Here is a 19,580-nt window from a genome sequence, read left to right on the forward strand (position 1 = left end):
TGGCCCAATTGGAAACATGCAGTCTCTATACTCAATTGACACACTTTTATACCAAATTGATATATTTTTATACTATGTTGATACAATTTTAAAAAAAGGGAAAGAAAATTCTATGCAAGCACATGCAGTTCCTATATCCAATTAATAATCTTTTATACCACATTAATACACTTTTATACTACATTGATATACTTGCAATTCCATATACTCAATTGACACTCTCTTATACTAGATTGATACATTTTTATAATGCATGTAGAAACTATATATAATCGTATAAAATATGTATCTAAATAATAATTGTAGTAAAAAATTACATAGAATGTGTATAAAAATGCTATAATTATTGATAGAATATGTATATATATAGAAACTGTATCATTATTATAAATATATATCTTTAACAGTTGTATTATATTAAAAGTATATGGTATTGTATTTTATTGTATAAATAAGTAAAACTAAACAAAACAAATAGTATATTATTTTAATAATATTGATGAATGCAAAATAATCTGAAAAAAATAAAAAGAAGCAATTACTCAATTATTTAAAAAGAATAAAAATGAGTAGAATCTTTAAAAAAGAAAACGAGACAAAAAAAAAACATTAATACAAGTGCTCACATAAAAACAAAAACAAAAGAAAAGTGGAATTCTCCCTCGACCAACAAAAACAAAAGAAAACAAAATTCAACATAGAATCCTTAAAAAATAAATACACAACATATATTGAGAAGTACCCAAACAATGGTCATTCAATTGAAATTAGTTTCCCGAGTGGCCGTTTATGGAGGTTCACAATTTAGGTGCTAGTTTTGTGAAATTATTTTAAATTTTAGGTGTTATTTTTGTCCTTTCCCCAAGAAACTATGTGGTCATTGTGACATCCAGTTCCACGATACAAACATCATACAATCTTCCAAATCAAATACTGAATTTATATTGGCAATTTTAACAAATACATAGAAGAATACATTGAATGAAGACAAACTTAGAATTGCATTGCCAGAAGAGTGCATATATCATGTATAAGCATCACTCGATCAATATCTTCTATATACAAACTGCAAGAACAAATGACAAGTCCAAACGAAAAAATAAAAAAGATTCCCATGCCTTTGATATATCCTTTCTTTTTCCTTTATGAATATATTCACGAAAATTTACAACATGAATCGTCTCTCACCACAAATAACTTGCCTTTGTCGCACCAAGTGTCATAGCAACCAAAGCAAGCGTAGCCTGATAAGCAAACAAAAAGAACATAGTCAAAGCTAATGATTTTAGGCAGAAGAACAAAGATATGCAAGACGAACACAGAGGAAAAGTGCGTGAAAATGCCGGTACCCTGTTTCCCTTTGGTGTTCTGGCAACAGCAAACAATTCCATTGTGAAACTATTAGTTATCAAAAGGTCCATACTGAAACAATCAGCCTCTTCAGCACCAACAAGCCAACAACATAGAATATAATTATAAAGGAACGTATTTGTTGTTCAAATTAGGCTAAAACATACCAACAGTTGGTTCTGTTTTAACGATTAAAAGGTTACTACAAAGATGTACTCATGAAAGAAGTGCATTTTCTTTACAATATTTTCTTGATATTCGCAACTCACAAGTCTATCCAAGAATACTTTCTTGACGAATCTAAAGCTTTCTTAACGAGTTTAAAGAAATCAAAACAAAATTTATAAATCAAATAATTATTTTCTTTTTTTTCCTTTGCAACAACAAATTTCCTTTTTGGTGAAAGGTGTTACTTGGAAAGAAACAATATACCAAGATAAAGGGCAAATACAACACAAAAAGACAATGGACAGATCATGAAATATCCTAAAGGTGTATGAAGCTATCAACACATGTCCAGAAGTTAATGCCTTCAACACGTAACACCTCCGGTTCTTGATCATCTTCCATTTAAGGTTGTTAACTTGTGCTACAAGCAAATTGATAAAAGTTCTACAGAGAGCCACCCAAACAGCACATGACATCCTTTCTAAAATGCTAAGCCCAAACTTCTCAGGTGCTTACAGAAATCTCTCAACTCACTCTATTGGTTTAGAATTGAAAAGGCAGTAATGGGTTACACATTTACAACATATGGGAAACGTATAATGTGAGGCACCCTAGAGTAATTAAACATGTTGTACACGCATCTATACTGCAACTTCAAGTAAAAACAAATTTGAAGTCCTACTATTTTTAGTTTCAAATTATCCCCAAAGAAGATATAGAGGTCACTAGTAAAAAACTATGAAAGCGACATCAACGGTATGACAATAAAACATTGGAGCGACCTCAAAATGTTTGTAGGTTATTTTTCGGATTTTGCGAAAAAATTAACAACATCGAGTATATTATTTTTACCAAAACCAACCTCTTGAGGTTGGTTTGCAGTGTATAAATGATTTCTTTTAATTTCCTCAATAGCAACCTCAAGAGGTCGCAAAGTAAATTTTTTTATTTTCTAGAAAAGAGGTCGGTTTTTGCGTTTATGGAAAATGAAATTGCAGAAAAGTGACCTCAGTTTCCCACATGTCATTTTAATACAGTAATATATACAATCTAACCAGCTAAACCAAGTTCAAAGAGCTGCCAACAATCAATCTACAACAAATACAACAAACACATACGTTAAATATCCTCCAATCCACACTACATCGAAATCAACTTTAAATTACTTCAAATTTGAAGGAAAAAGACATAGAAGTCAGAAGTTATAGAATTCTATTTCAAAGTTCTCATACATTCACAAACAATAATTCTTACAAACGAACATAAAATACATAATTAAGTTTATCTAACACAACATTGAACTTCAATAATGTGGCCATATGTTTGCTACATCATCCTCATCACTGATAGGCTCATTTCCCCGACCTCTATATTATCTAACACAACATTGACCATATACCTGATGGTAGATGGGTCGAGATAGGGGAGGTCAAATAGGGAACTGCATCATCGCGACACAGAGGAAATCCTTGGAAGAAAGTTTTGCATCTTAAGCCCCGCAAACTCTATGTCCCTCTGCCTGCGAGACTTCAGCTTGGCTAGATAGCTCGCAATCTCATACTCCATAGCCAATATCATTTCCTTACCAATCATCTTGGAAACTATCTAGCCTTCTAGCCTCGAATGACACAGAAGAAAGGTTTTCTAGGGTATTGTCGTAAGCAGTCCCATACGTACTCGGTCCACCAACCAAGTCTAGCCACATTCTCTCAACCTGTTCTTAGCTAAGTGACATGTCTCAGCTTTCAACTGCCTGAGTCTGACATCTATGGATTGCTAATATTAGAAAATAAATTAATTATTAATTATTACTATAAATTAGAGGCTTAAGTAGGCCCGCTCAACTTGTGCTCCACCCAAATGTCTAGATCTTAGTGGTTTTTCTTCGTGTGTGGCCTTGAATGTCTCATCCTAAGTTGCTGGCTTCCGAAAACAAATTATTTAGTTCTTAATCAAGAAGAATTAAATATTAATAATTTATATAGCTTACGAAAATGAACCTACCAATTTCCTCCTCGCATTTCCCTAGCTCTGAGCCCCTGTGTAGATGCTCGGGCCTTCTTGACGATCTCAGCCATCTACTTGAACCTCGGATCAGTCGCCCGAGTAACTGCTCTAGGTAAAACCCACCTAGGCTTCTTATTCTTGGTACGAGCTTTCAAGAACAAGTAAATGAATACGTGCTTGGCTTTCTTCTCGAATTTTACAAAAATCTGATCCTCATGTCACGAAAGTCTAGCACACTTTTTTCTGCAATTAAATGATAAAAATGTTCGTCAATAAGGAATAATTCAATCAAATAGAGTTAAAGCATATATTTTAATATAACCTAGACTCCAAAAAATTTATCTCCCGAGTTCGATTGGCATCTTGCCCCTATAAAGACAACATCATTTGGAGTGAAGCTGCAATACAATATTTTATAGGCTAATCTTAAGACAAGTATAAACTAAAAATGTTTTACAAAAAGATAATTCATACGTAAAGTCGTCAGGCTCGATAATGAGTCTGTTTTACATATCCCTCACGCTAGTTTGTGGAGGGACCTGACCACATGTAGCCGACTGATTTATGGTAGGAGTGTCGGGCTCAGAGTTGATGTCTCGGAGGTGACGACCGATAACCCAAACTTTAGAGTAGATGATGAAGAAGGCTGTGAGTCAGCAGGGCCACGAATAAATCTCCGAGAGGCACTAGATATCGGTTGCCGAGTCTCGAGAGGAACTGAGTGTATCCCTTAGGATAGCATAACTCGGTGTGGGTATTATCATAGGCTTCTGTGAAGGCAGCGACATAATATATCTCTATAATAGACCCATATAATAAAGTGGAGGATAAGCCTATGGAGGTGGCTGACTATAACATTTGTTCCGCCCCAACTATAACACTCTTCCACCCTGAAGCATTCCGATGCCTCACTAGCACTCAACCACCACGGGCTGAACGAGTGAGGCATCAGAACGCTCCGTGATAGGAATGTTATAGCCGGAGTCGAACAAGTGTTATATAATCAGCTGCCTCCACAGGCCTATCCTCCACACCCTTGCTATATGGGTTCACCATAGGGATATACTCAATCACCTCCACAGGAGCATAAGGGATATACTCAATCACCTCCACAGGAGCATATGATGATACCCACACCTAGTTATGCTACCCCATAAGGATACACTCGATTGCCTCCCGATACTCCACGATCGATGTCATTGCCTCTCGGATAGTTACTCATAGCCCTACTGATTCAGAACCTTCTTCATCATCTACTCTTAAAGTTTTGGTTATAGGGTCTTTACCTCCGAGACAACAACTTTGAGCCCAACACTCCCACCACAAATCTGTCAACTACACATGGTTAGGTCTCTGTAAGGGACATGTGCAACAGACTCATCATCGAGCCTAAAGGCTTCACATATGATTTATCTTTTTTGCAAAACACCTTCAGTTTGTGATTATCTCATAAACGTCTTAGATGTAACCTATAAATGTTGTTTAAATATTTGTATTGCAATTTCAATCTGAATAGTGTTGTAGGGATCATTTCTCAGGTCATCAGAGATCTTTATAGGGGTGCATTAGGGCAAGATGCCAATCGAACTCTAGAGATAGGTTTTCTTGAAGTTTAGGATACCTTAAAATTTATTGTTTAACTCTATTTAATGACTTGTTTTGAGTGATCCCTTATTAATATTTTATCCTTTCATTGCAGAAAAAGGGTGGCTTTCGGAACATATGGACCAAATTTGTGTAAACTTCACGAAGAAAGATTGGTACGTACACGCTCGCTAACTTATTATTGGAAAAGATCATACCAAGAACAAGAAGCCAAGGTGGGTTCTACCTGAGAATAGGAGCAATTACTCGAGCATTGGGCAACCGCTTCGAGGTTCAAGCACATGACCAAGATCAGCAAGAAGGCCAGAGAATCTACTCTTCTAAGAGTGGTTCTGTACACACAAGGCTCAGAGCCAGGGGAATATGAAGGGAATATGAGGATACTGGTAAACACATTTACTTAGGCTATATATATTATAGATTATTAATATTTAATTAATAACTAAATTAATTTGTTTGTAGGAAAACAATAGGGGAGGCCGATAACTTAGGATGAGCCATTCAAGGCCACAAATGAAGAAGAAGAAAAACCCCAAAGACCCGGACATTTGGGTTGAGCCACAAGCCAAGTGGACCTATGCTATGGGGCAAAAGATCACTAAGCTATCTAGTCAAGCCGAAGCCTCACATGTTAGGGAAAGACAAAGGGAGATAGAGTATGCGGGGTACACATTACTTGCTTTGGGGGATTCCCCCGTGTCTAAATGATATAGTTCCCCATCTTCGCCCTCCCTAATCTCGACCTATTCAGCATCAGGAATATGATAAATACAGAGGTCCGAGAAAAAATCTAAGCAGCGATGACTGATGAGGACGATGTGGCAAAGACAACGCCATATTATTGAAGCTTAGTGTTGTGTTCGATGTAGTGTGGATTAGTAGATATTTACTATATGTGTTTGTTGTAGTTTGATTGATGGTAGGCAGCTCATTGAGCTTGATTTAGATAAACTGAATTAAAATGGTAGATGGGCAGCTGTAAAAATAGCATTTTGCTGCCAGTTTTTTTTTTGGCAAGAAGCAACCTTATGAGGTCGAAATTGAAGAAATAATTTAAAAGATCATTTCATACTATAAGGTCGATATTTTTTTCCTAACAAAAATCCAAAAATAACCTAAAGACCTCGTGAGGTCACTCGCAAAAAGGGATCAATCTTTTTGCGACATACAGTCGAGGTCGCTTTTCTAGGAAAAAAGACCTCATGAGGTCACTTTTCATAGTTTGTTTGATAGTGTGTAATCTAGGTGTTAGGTTTTTGTAGTAATCCAATCTTTACCTTTACATTCTAGTTTTTATTTGATAATTCCAAGAATCTATTTCATGTTCAAAAATAACTAGTCTTTTGAGTCCTTTAATTCCTCATCGTCAAGATGTCTATATATATATATATATATATATATATATATATATATATATATGACACATTGTAATTCGTTCTTGGATAATGCATACGATTTCCTTGAGGAAGCTACATAAATAATCTGATTAAAATATAGTTCATTAATTTCTTAAAGATTCATTGATAATTTTACAGTGTTACGCTCAAATATAATCAAATCTAAGATGTGCTTCAAAGTATATTGTCAATTTTCTTTGAAACTGGGAACTGAAGTATATTGTCAATTTTTTAAACAAAAAAAAAAAAGAATTAATATAGAAAAAAAAAATCAAAGCAATGAAAGATCATCTTATATGGTTTGGTTTCTTCAGAAGAAACTCGACCCAACCCGAACCATGAACATCCTAGTTATTAATTATATATTAATTTGAGATCATTGGGAATCCATACACTTTAAATCCTAGATTTGCCTATGCCCATGCTCAGGTTAGAACACAAAACTGGTTATGTGCTACTATATGGAGGGATTGATCATGATGATTACAACAACAACATACGCAGTGTAATCCAATATGTAGAGTTGGGGAAGGTAAAGTGCCAGCAGACCTTACCCCTACCTCGTGGAGGTAGAGAAAGGTTGTTTCTGAAAGATCCTCGACTTAAACTTGCAACATTGACTACACTAAAATTGCAACATGCAGTTACTTGTTAGAATTGCCTTTCCACAACGTTGGAACAACATGATGCGGGTATAAATAAAAGAAACTTAATCATCTTTCACGCTACTTGCTTGAAAGTGAAAACATCAGGAAGGTAAATCCATAGGTAGACAAGACAACATCTAACTTCTAATTAAATTTCCCTCTCTAATCTATGCTATGAAGCACAATGGTCAGCACACTGCTTCTTTGTAATGCCTCATCAATTTTCTCTTTCCCAGACTACAACTTTCCAGCTCAAAGATGGAGAGTTGAAAAGTTACATGTTCAGAGGTAAGCCAGCCTTAAAAGGCCTAGCTAGTTAACTTAGTATCACTTAGTAATGCCAGTGCATACAAAAACAACCATACATGTTACACAGTTGAATATCTCATATCTCTAAGTGTCAGGACGATATGAGTTAACCTAAAAGAAACGCATGAGGGAACCTGCTGGATATGTTGTTGTAAAAGAAACAACCACCACACATGAAACCATGGTTGCTCTAATAAAGCCACTATACAAATAGCATATGCGACAAATGAATTTGATAGTGCCATTTTCAAATAAATTAAAGAATTCATATTGCAAGAGATGAATAAACTTACTGCTAAGGTGCATGCAATAAATCCAGGTTTTTCTCTGTAATCGAGCCGAACACACAAAAGAAGAAAAGCTCCAATGTACCAGGGAATGGCACCAAGAAAGCAACCAATAATGAACCTTGCAAATAAAGTCGGGAGCATTAGAGAGCAAACCATGGTTGAAATTTTTGGTTGAGCTTTCCACAAATCATAAGATCTAGTTTATAATAATCTGGTCCATTGTCAGGATCCAGTAAGCCATTAGCAAATTTCACATTAAGTTCCATGTTGCTATGTTGTTATTCCTGTGTGCATTCACATTTTTGTTGCCCGAAGATTTAACACATGACCTGGTCTTTTCTCTTGGCTAAAATTTAGTGACTGAATTTGGTGAGCAAAGAATTCCTAAGCCAAAATAATTAGTCATTCAATGTAATTTACATCTCTTAGATCCTCAGACAAACAAATGAGAAAAGGAGGCAAGGAAAGACAAATATAGGAACTTACAAGAACCAGCCAATCCCCATACCACAACACGGAAGCCGATGTTCCCTTATTGGTCTACCTTCAGCAACAGCATAACCTAAAATCAGAGAAAAGCCAAAATGAAAATATGGTATATAAAAATCTAAACATTGGTCTTCTGAATAGAAAAAAATTACTTCACGCAAACTACTCCTTCGAAGATAAACTACACAAAGCATCAAAAGCAATGAAAATCATCTCATGGTCCTTCACTCTTGATTGAAAGGAAATAGAGGGAAGTATTTGAAACTAAAAAGGTTCCCCTGTTTATATAACCTACTTTTGCAGTCAAGAAACTACCTACTTTAATACTTCTAATACAATTAGGACATCAATAAAGCAGGAAGAATCAAGCACGTAGTTAATGTCTCGTTGATTAAAATTCTCTGGGTATTTCTAATACCTAATCAAAGCCTTGTTGACTAACTCCATCATTTGATTCCTAATTAAGCCTCGTTGACAAAATTCTCTCCATAATTTTGATGTCTAGTAGCATTGTCAAAATTCTCACCATATTTATAACCGACACATAAACAAAATATATTTGACTAGTTTGTTGCAGAAATAAATGTGAGATCTAAATCAGACATAAACTGAGATAATAAGAGAGATTCGCTCCTCTTCCACTTTAAGTACACATCAAACTGATTAACAACAATATTTCACAGGTCATTTCAGAAGGAAATATTCCAACTACCAAGTTAAAGCAATCAAATCAAATTGCCAGGCATCAATGTTGGTATTACCATATGAACATCAATTCTCAGTCAACACGAATACCAGGTAAGCTGATAAAAGCAATGGCCTCCTTTTTCTCTGTTTCTTTTTGCATATAGCCTGAATCATTATCATACATATTTCAGATGCCCAACAAGGTGAGGAAGGTTGGCAAAGTTGCAAGAGCTATCGCAATTATGAGCCACCCAATTCCAAATACCAACAACTCTCACTCCGTGCAGATTATCCTACCTCAGAAGCAGTTGGGTCGCAGATCAGATATGTAAGTATTGTTCTATCATAGAAAAAACTTTACTTATATTCTCAGGGCTGAGCTGGAAATATAACAAATCACTTGCAAATAAAGTTTACTTCGTAAAATGCTCATTCATCCATTTGCTAAACATGCATATTAGTCAACTAGATTCTTACTTGAGAACTTCAAAATATTTTATGCGAAAGCCTAGTTCATTGTGGTTACATTCATTCAGTAAAAGATTGTTGTTCCACAATTTGCTCAAATATACAGGTCTTTCCTTTTCCTTTGCTCCCCAAGAAATGGATGAGCACTGACTGTTCAAATTTCATTTAATGAATTAATTTGGCACAATCTTGCATTTTGAAAAATTGGCCCTTCCTCTCATGTCTTTCTGATTTGTTCATGTTATTATAAACCCAATTATACTGTGTTTGTTGTTGTATTTTACATGCTTCTCAATATGTAGTATGTACAGACTCTGAAAATAATCAAGACTCCCTTGTAGGCAGCAAAAAGGCCATGGGGACGACTTTTTTCTTTTAGCTCTTTACACTATGCAAAAAGGTTGTGGGTAGGAGTGCGTCCTTGCTAGTAGGAAGGGGTGCTTTGTTTGTAATTGTCCGTGTATTCATAGTGTTATGCGTGTCTCGTAGTCTCTTGTTCGTGTTGTTTTGGCGATGTTTGTGATTTTCGAATAGATTGTGTATAGCATTACTCTATGGGTGTCTTGTTTCTTTCATTATCTATTGGTGTGTTACCCCAGTTTGTTTGTTGTTCCTATCTTTTTATACTACTCCCTCCGTCCCAAATTATGTGTCATCATTTCCTTTTTAGTTTGTCCCAAAATAAGTGTCGTCTTTCCTTATTAGGCAACTTTTTAAAGACACAATTACCCTTTTACCCTTATTGATCCCACTTAATTAAAAAAAAGATATTGACACATTTTTTGATAAAGGATAATTTGGGAAACTCTACCAAGTCTTCCCTTTTTTCTTAAACTCCGTGCCCGGTCAAATCGCGACACATAAAATGGGACGGAGGGAGTATTATTTAACCTGAGCCGAGGATCTATCAGAAACAACCTCTCTAATTCGTATGAAGTAGTGATATGGACTGTGTACACTTTACTCTCCCCAGACCCAACTTTGAGGGATTACACTGGGTATGTAGTTGTTGTTGCAGCTCAACCACAGTAGAAAAGAAGACTCAAAACTAAATTAATGGTCAGTAAAAATCAGAGTGTTAGTGTAACAAAGGGGTTTAGACTAAACCATCCCCACTAATCATTTCTTAGGGGACTTGCCTCCTTACCCTATGACACAAAAAGGTCGTTTGATTCGCATGTTAGTTAAGCATTGAATAACAAAGAAGGGACTTCTTTTGATAAAGTAATAATATTATTGAAATTCGAGCAAAAGAACATGCTTATATACCAGAAGCATACCAAAAAGTAGAAAACCTACAAAAAGATAAAGTTTTCCACGATCAACACCTAATTGTTTGGGATAGTTATACACTAAAAAATAACATCGTAATTGTTATGCAATGAACAAAGGAATGATACTTCAAAGGCATTTTTTGTCATTGAATACTATCTCTGTATTGCTAATATATATAATCTTGTTTCACATTCTACACTGCACAAAATTATACATAGAATCCTGCATACTTAATGCGGGTATTATTTAATACCGCTAGCCAAATGTTGCATAAAGTTATGCATGAATTATTTTTTAATACGGCCAACTAAAAAGGGCAGCCCGGTGCACTAAAGCTACCGCTATGCGCGGTGTCCAGGGAAGGGCCCCACCACAATGGTGTATCGTACGCAGCCTTACCTATCAAAAGAAAAATTATGGCCAACCAAATATTGCATTAGTTATGCGGCGAATTTTTTTCTTAATCCCTCAACCCCATGCCAAACCTTGTTATCTCATGCATGATTTTTTGAAGGGATTATTTTCCTTAATCCCTCCCACCAAGCGACCGTTCTACATCGACCAAGAAGTTTTATGTTTTATACTAACAACTAAGAGAGAGCAGGAAGGTTTTGGTAACAATACTCATTAGTCATTACATTTAGTCTCACAACACGCTTAAGACCAACTCATAAGGAAAGGAAAAAGGCTTTAAAGGTCAATGTCGAAAGACCAACTCTTCTATTTTCTATTACCATCTCATAATCTTTTTGATCTTAAACCTGTCAGTTACTATAATCAAGAAATTGTCTGTTTTCAGATTCGAAACAAGGTGGATAACACACTACCGTTTTTTTGAAACTGATAATTTTAATGGATATCAGACAACCGTTTTAGCCTTCTCTACTTAAATGTCGGAATTGGTACATATCAGGACTTGAACATGTGAGTATGCCTATCTCTCATTGTACTGCTATCGCCGTTGAGCTAAAAACTTTAATTAGACCCATACACACACACACACACACACATATATATATATATTTTAGTATCTAGTTACCTCAATGTGCATAGTTTTTAGAAGTGGTAAGAGAACCGCACTAAACCTCCATAAACTATTATAAGAAGTATAATATGATTTCTTAACAGTAACTTTTTTTATTACTGTTTTGATCAACAATCAGCGATCCTTGTAAAACTTGGAGCGCTAGGACCAAAGGAATCATGTCAACTAGCATAACAAAATTAGGAGTACTTTTGGGAATTCACTTCCACAGAACCTTAGATAAAGAATCAATATCATATGGAGCGCTCCCGGTCCTCTTCTCCACAACCAATGCCATTGCCCCCGCTAAAATAACTTATTTAAGAATATCCTAAATAGACCACCAGATTTTGGAAGGACACATAACTAGCAGTTTTATTGAACACCTTTTTTTTCTTTCTTTTTTTTTTTGGGGGGGGGGGGGGGGGGGGGGGTAACCGTGGTGTCCAGGACAGTTTGCGCAAACCTTGACTAATATCACTGGATACATGACACCTCCCACCAAACATATACCAGGTAACTTGCGGTGCAGCAAGGCTAGGACAGATGGAAAGACATCACCTAGTGCTTGTCTCTGCTGGGATCTGAACCTGAGACCTCATGGTTCTTAACCACTTCATTGTGCACTAGGTCACACATTTAAGTGCAATTAATGCCTCTTACTTTACTAAAAATACCATTAAACATCAAAATGAAATGGGTTGAGAACCATGAAATTTCAAGTTTGATTGCCTGTGGAGTCAACTCCACACTAGGTGAGAGCCTTGGTGGACAGAATTACCAGGTGCGCGTGCTGGTAGGAGACAGGCAACAACTACCTCGTGGGATTAGTCATGTTGCACGCAAGCAGACTCCTACATCATGTTTCAATGCTCTTGGATTGATTTTCAAATGACAATTTCGCCGCCACTATGGTTACCCAAATTAAACTACATTAAATAAACATTGCATTGGGATGCATACTTGTATATAAGCGCTCTTCAGTATTAATCAATGTTGCACATATAAGCCTCCATATTACAACCAGCAAACCGGGATGTAGAGTAGAAAGACTATTTTAAATCAATTACTCCTTTGGTCCCCTTCTATATGACACTCTTTCCTTTCTAATCAATACCAAAGAGAATAAAACCTTTTTATATTTAATAACAATTAACTTTAAATTTGCATTTCAATCTTAATGATATTATTTATAGCCACACAACTATCTATCACTTATTTAAGACCACAAGTATCAAAAGCTTGATTTCATTCCTTAACCTAGTGTCCCGTCAAATCCCTTTATATAAATTAGAACAGAGGGAATATTATAGTTGGGTGGTGCTTATACGACAACATATTTTTGATTACCCAAACATTGGGGCTATCTCATTCTTACAATCAAAGTATATCAAATTCTTTAATTCTTCTATTCAAATATGTGATTCTCTTCTCTTTTTAGTTAATTCCCAAAAAAAAAAAAAAACCTTTCTATATATATATATATTTTTTAAAATGGTAAAAATATTATATCACAAGGTTTTTGTAGGTAAAAGACTGAAATACAAAATAAGTTGCTAGAACAATGTCTTCTAACATGTAATCTAGAATACAACAACATACCCAGTGTAATCCCACAAAGTGGGGTCTGGGAAGGTAAAGTGTACGCAGTCCATATATCTACCTCAGATGAAGTAGAGAGGCTGTTTTCGATAGACCCTCGGCTCAGAATAAAGAACAGTATAAAAAGACGTAATAAAAACAAAAAATACGATGGAATAACACACCAATAAGGAATAAATAGAAATAAGACACCTGCAGAGTAGTACTATAACTATTTATCTATCTGAAATCACAAACATCACCGAAACACCACGAACAAGAAACTACAAGGCACACACAAAGCAGTACGACTACTGGCAGGGCCACAAACAAAGCATCCCTTCCGACTAGTCGGCTCAAAACAAAGAACAGTATAAAAAGACGTAATAAAAACAAAAAATACGATGGAATAACACACCAATAAAGAATAAACAAAAATAAGACACCCGCAGAGTAGTACTATAACTATCTATCTGAAATCATAAACATCGCCAAAACACCACAAACAAGAAAATACAAGCACACGCAAAGCAGTACGACTACTAGCAGGGCCACAAACAAAGCATCCCTTCCGACTAGCAAGGATACACTCTCTGCTACTAATTATCTACCATAATTTGCGTCCTCCACACCTTTCTATCTAGGGTCACATCCTCAATAAGCTGTAGCTGCTCCATGTCTAATCAACTCCCTCTAATACTTCTTCGGCCTACCTCTACCCTGCCTAAACCATCCATATCCAACCTCTCACACCTCAAGCATCCGTGCACCTCCTCATCATATGCCCGAACCATCTCAACCTCACTTCTCGCATCTTGTCTTCTATTGACGCCACTCCTACCTTCTCTCAAATAATCTCATTTCTAACCATATTTCTCCTAGTAAGACAACACATCCAACGCAGCATCCTCATCTCCACCACCTTCAAAGATTCTTGATTGACTAACACTCCGCTCCATACAATATTGTCGGTCAGACTGCCACTCTGTAGAACTTGCCTTTAAATTTCGAAGGCGCCTGTTTATCACACAAAACTCCGGGTGAGAGGAGACAACAAACTTGGAATGTCGCCTATGAAAATTGTTTTCTGGATTTCCTCTGTCCCAAACTCATCCTTAAGGGTGGTTTACTAGAGTGTATTAGCAAAACTAATGCATGTATTAGCCTTGTGTATTACTAATATCTTTTTTGATACACTTTTTCATCCTATGTGTAACTAATGTTTGAACTAGTTATACACTCCATTATGTATTGAGATGTGTATTACTAATACCAAACATTTTCCATGTATTAGTAATACAAAGGCTTCAACACATGCATTAACTTGATGAGTTACTAAATTACCTCTCAAATCATTTTTTCTCTCTTCTCTACACGTTGCTATGGAAAAGCAACAGTAATTTTCTCCACCTCTTCTTCTTCCTTCGATTTAACAAAAAAAATGGTTGTTTTTTCCATCAAAGTGTTATGCTATGGGTTAGGTAAAGTAAACCAGTTGGCCAAAACTCTGCTAATTATAGCTTCGAAATTTCGGCTTCGAATTTCGATTCATTGACTCTACAACCCCGTGTATTCACACGGTTCCATATATGATCTTAAATCTGGGATTATCTTTATCGCAATACGACTAGATGATCGGTAATTCGCAAAAGCCGCAAGACTAAGCTTTGAATGGCGATGGACAACAATTCTGAGGTGCAGGAGATAATTTTGCGGTGACAATGGGATTAGGTTTAGGAAACACGTACAATGTTATGTGTAATCATGGAAATGGGCCGGGTTATGGGGCAGGCCTAATTTTGTTTTAGTCGATTTAAGGTAGGTTGGTCCATCTAGTATATGTACTCTTTATTATCAATAAAATTCCTTATTAAATAAAAAAAAAAAAAAAAATCTTTATCGCAATAACTATCAAATATATAAAAGGGTTTAAACCAACTTACCAGCAAAAGAACACGATCACAAGGCAAAGAGTAAGATAATGCTACTGAATCTGAAGAGGAAAAATACCGAGTTAACCAAATCCATAGTATCTTCTAGAAATTGCGCTTACATTTGATCTTTATCGCAGAAGAGGTGGAGCTTTGGAGGATGAGGATGAAGATGAAGATTTAGAATTGGAGTTGGCGGTTCCACTACAGGAAGTGAATTTGTAAGCGGATGTTGTCATTTTTCCTAATTGTCACGAAATATCTGTGAAGCTTTTAATGGAAAGAAGGGTATTTTGGTAAACAAATTTTTTTTATAAAAATTATGTAAATATATATCATTTTTATACATCAAACCAAACATTGTGTAAGAAATAATGTCTCCATAACTAATACCAGCATTACTAAAAATTGCATTAGTAATGCAAGCATTACGAATACACTTTATACGACATTATTCTTATACACTCTACTAGACGACGCCTTAGTATATCAAATTTTCTCAATACACTTGCAAGAATTGGAATAGAGATATTGTATAGATAAGTATGGCATCAAGTACACTACTAATGAAAGTTAGTCTTCCACCCACAGATAAGTTTTGATACATCCATTTTGTTAATTTTTCTCATAATTCTCCAATACAATTTACTCTTAGCTCCGAATAGAATTCCCAGATAAACTGTGGATGACTTTCATGTTCTTCCTCCAAAAATTTCCGCCAAACCATGATTCTCAATTACCTCATTAAGTGGGTGAATATAACTTTTGCTCTAGTCTATATATAATCCTCAAGTGACTTCAACTAAAATGAAAACCGCCCACAACATTTTCAGTTGATCTTTGTCAACAACACATGATACTAGTGTATTATCATCATATTGAAGATGAGAGGCTTCCAGGCTATTGATTGTTCTAGAATTCACCATAAATCCCCTGATCCATTAATCCATTAATTAACTTTTGCAATTTTAATATATCATTTAGCCCAAACACAACAATGATGAAAAAGACGGGTGACATGGATCCCCTGCCTCAAACCTCTCTAAGAAGCAAATGCAACTAATACCTTTCTATATTTGAAAACAATCTATTTTAGACTTCTCGTTTTACCTTTAATGATGAGCTTTTATAATCCCAGAGATTTCATGGCATGTTTTAGGTAAGAGTTCAAGCCATATACATCTTTGGCTAAAAGGTCGCCTTTACCTATTGTAGCATGCAAGCTGTCTAATTTTCAAAATTATGAATCTTGAAAATTTTTAAGAGACTAGCATGTAAATATCCTTTGGCTAACTTGTATTGTACTATTTTCCACATTACAACAACAACAACATACCCAATATAATCCTACAAATGAGGTCCGGAGAGGGTAGAGTGTATGGAGTCTTATGTATACCTTAAAGATAGACAAGTTGTTTCCAATAGACCCCACCTCAAGGAAAAGTAGTCAAGAAACACGTTATAGAAGTACAAGAAATATCTGGTTGTAAAAAAAAACAAATAGTAATAAGACAGTACCTAACAAAATAAACTGATAGTCGATGTAAGAAAAACATAGTACCAGAAATTCAAGGACAAGCAACTATCAAAGCAATACAACAACTACTACCTACTAACCTTCTACTCTAATTACATGTCCTCCACAACAGGTAGTCTTTTTTCACATTGACGATACATATAACTTAAACCAATAATAAGTTCCAAAAGCCTGTCTTTCTTTCTTAAAACTCTATTTCAAATCAAACCATGCTACATAAGATGAAACAGACACAGTATTTATACTGAAATCTTAGGAGAACCACACCCCAAAAGCTATCTATTAAGGTGGGAGAGCGCAAGTCTACATAAGCCCACATCAGTTCCCCATATAACCCATAGGGAATTTTTTTGCAATAGGATCATAACAATATATGTAACCCAGTTTGTGGGATCATACTAGATATGTTGTTGTTGTTGTTGCAGACGGAATATTTATATCTAATCATATTATAATCCATTTCTAATCCCAGCATATCCAAATTATCTTATTTGACATACCGAATTATACACTATTTAACTGCAAAAAATAATGGAACTGAAAACAAATTTGACTTAAATAACCTTATTCTCATTTTATTCTGTAAACATTATGAATACAATCAAAAGGATAAAAAGAAAAAGTAAAGACCTTGAACGGTTTGATAACCATGAGGAAAGTAACAAGGCGGAACGGCGCAGACAGCAGGAGGAGGTATGGGTTGAGGGAAACCGAAGACCGGATGAGATTGTAAAGGAGGAGGAGATTGATAACTGGCGACTCCTTGAAATGTCCCGTAGCAATAATTTGCAAGCAATGGCTCGCCGGAGACGGCGATCGCCGTTGCCGGAGCAGCTGTGTCTCTGTTCATCTTTCCACCTTCTTCACTCATTCTTCTCCGCTCGATCGATGATTGATCAAAGGTTTAGGGTTTCGATGAAAGAGCTGTGTGATCAGCGATTTTGATATAGTTTGATCACTCGGGCGTTTCGATGCCTAGCACTGCCCGGACACGTGGGCTTCGTTTGTCTTTTTTTCGATGGCAGTTGAAAATTTGAAGCTAGTTGGCGCTTAGGTAGTAGGTGATAAAAAAGTTTTAAAATAAAGCGTAGGTGTAAGTGTATAATTTTGAGTGGAGGTGATAATTTTAAGAAAGTTTGGTAACTTTAAGAATATCTCACAGTTTTTAAATTTATATTTTGATCTAAATATTTACCTAATAAAATGAAAAATGAAGGAAAAAAAAAAGATGTTTTTCTCTCCCTTCTCATTCATTGTTTTTTTGTCTTTCTTAGTTATTTTTGTTGTTCATTGTTGTTGCTCCTTTATTCATTATCTTTTGCTTCATTATTATCATTTTCTACTTTATTATCATATTCATCTTCTTCTTGTTGAGTATTGTCATTGTTGTTGTTATTGTTGTTACCGCAACTGTTGCTATTTGACCAACGTATTTAGGTAAAATCTTGTTTCATACATCACTTTCCACTTTGGCATTACTTCATAGGAGACTTTGGTAAGTCAAGTTATGATTTTTAGTTGAATTTTTCATCAGGGTAACTGCTATTGTGCTGTTTTTTCAATAATGGATAGAACCCAATTATGAATCCAACATAAGATCCATTTGTTTAAACAGATAAATCATCTGTTGCAACAGATGAGACATCTGTTTCAACGGAAGACTGATATGTTGGATTCATGTTTATGGTTCTATCGGTCATAACATGAATCGAACAGATGGGTCGTCTATTATAACAGATGATTTATCTATTTAAACATATTAGTTATCTTGTGCAACGTGATAAATATCTGTTGCAACAGGTTAACAGAACCTGAACTTGATTCCAACAGACATTTTGTCTGTTGCAACAGGGTAAATATCTACTGCAACAGATTATTAACCTGTTGCAACAGAACCCAAACTCGATTCCAATAGACGATAAATATCTGTTGCAACATATTAGTAACCTGTTGTGATAGAACCTGACATCGATTCCAACGGATCGCAGTCTGTTGCAATAGGTAAGGCATCTGTCGCAACAGGTTAATTATCTGTTGGAACATGTCACTCATCTATTGGAATCAGCTTCAAAGGTGTCTCAGTACTGTAACATCAATCCCAACAGATAGGGGTGTGCATCGGTCGGTTCGGTTCGGTTTTACCTGTTATTGGTTCGGTTTATCAGTTTTTGATTTTTAAATATGTAAAACCAATAACCAACCAATAAGATATTTTCTTATCGATTTCGGTTTATCGATTTTTGGTCTTTAGCGGTTCGGTTTTTGGTTTAACCAATAAGAAAATACTTATAAAATTGAAATAGCAACAACTAATATAAAAAAATAAAATCTTAATTACCGCCAAAACCTACGCAATGCATTTTAGTTTACAAGAATCTTTAAACTTGAATTGAATGTTAGTTAGGAAAAAAATTGAATCCTAATTGTTGGAAGCTTTAAATGTTTTAAGGTTTTCATTACGATAATAGCGAAACTTTATATTGTGCCTTTGTTGCCCTAAATAAGTTAATACTTTGTGAATCACTGAATTGTGAATTAATAGTGCATATAATCTATATACATACACATATCTATATCTATATCTATATATAAAGAGAGATAGATAGATAGATAAATAAAGAGCGAGAGATTTATATATATAACATAAATAGGGATAAAACAATAACTAAGTGTATCCTTATTGGGTTATCGGTTTAACCGATGACCCAATAAGTTAAAATCGATACCGAACCATTTACCTTATAAATTTTTTTATAAAACCAATAATAAACCGTTAACCCGATAACACAATACCAATAACCCAATAATATTTTTA

The 19,580-nt window shown here is 35.3% G+C and overlaps 1 protein-coding gene across 6 annotated transcripts; it reads right to left on the bottom strand.

Moving 5' to 3' along the window:
• Positions 1-912: 912 nt before the first annotated feature.
• On the bottom strand, positions 913-17,816 carry LOC107856976 (60S ribosomal protein L18a-like protein). 6 transcript variants are annotated; one of them, XR_007044027.1, is made up of 7 exons: positions 17,396-17,812; positions 8,260-8,335; positions 7,777-7,891; positions 5,357-5,462; positions 3,523-3,768; positions 1,189-1,244; positions 983-1,066 (listed from the first exon to the last, which is right to left on the bottom strand). XR_007044027.1 is itself a non-coding variant. In XM_047395697.1 (6 exons), the coding sequence occupies exons 1-6, from the start codon at positions 17,634-17,636 to the stop codon at positions 1,046-1,048; spliced, it is 558 nt and encodes a 185-aa protein (XP_047251653.1). In that variant the 5' UTR covers positions 17,637-17,812; the 3' UTR covers positions 913-1,045. The 6 variants fall into 6 exon arrangements, 4 of the variants coding, with proteins under 4 accessions (XP_047251653.1, XP_016557423.1, XP_047251652.1 ...); XM_047395697.1 differs by lacking the exons at positions 3,523-3,768; positions 5,357-5,462 and adding an exon at positions 1,350-1,398 and having other exon boundaries at positions 913-1,066; XR_007044026.1 differs by lacking the exon at positions 5,357-5,462.
• Between the last annotated feature and the right edge of the window lie 1,764 nt (positions 17,817-19,580).

Source organism: Capsicum annuum, chromosome 8, assembly GCF_002878395.1.
Source record: "Capsicum annuum cultivar UCD-10X-F1 chromosome 8, UCD10Xv1.1, whole genome shotgun sequence".
NCBI lineage: Eukaryota > Viridiplantae > Streptophyta > Magnoliopsida > Solanales > Solanaceae > Capsicum > Capsicum annuum.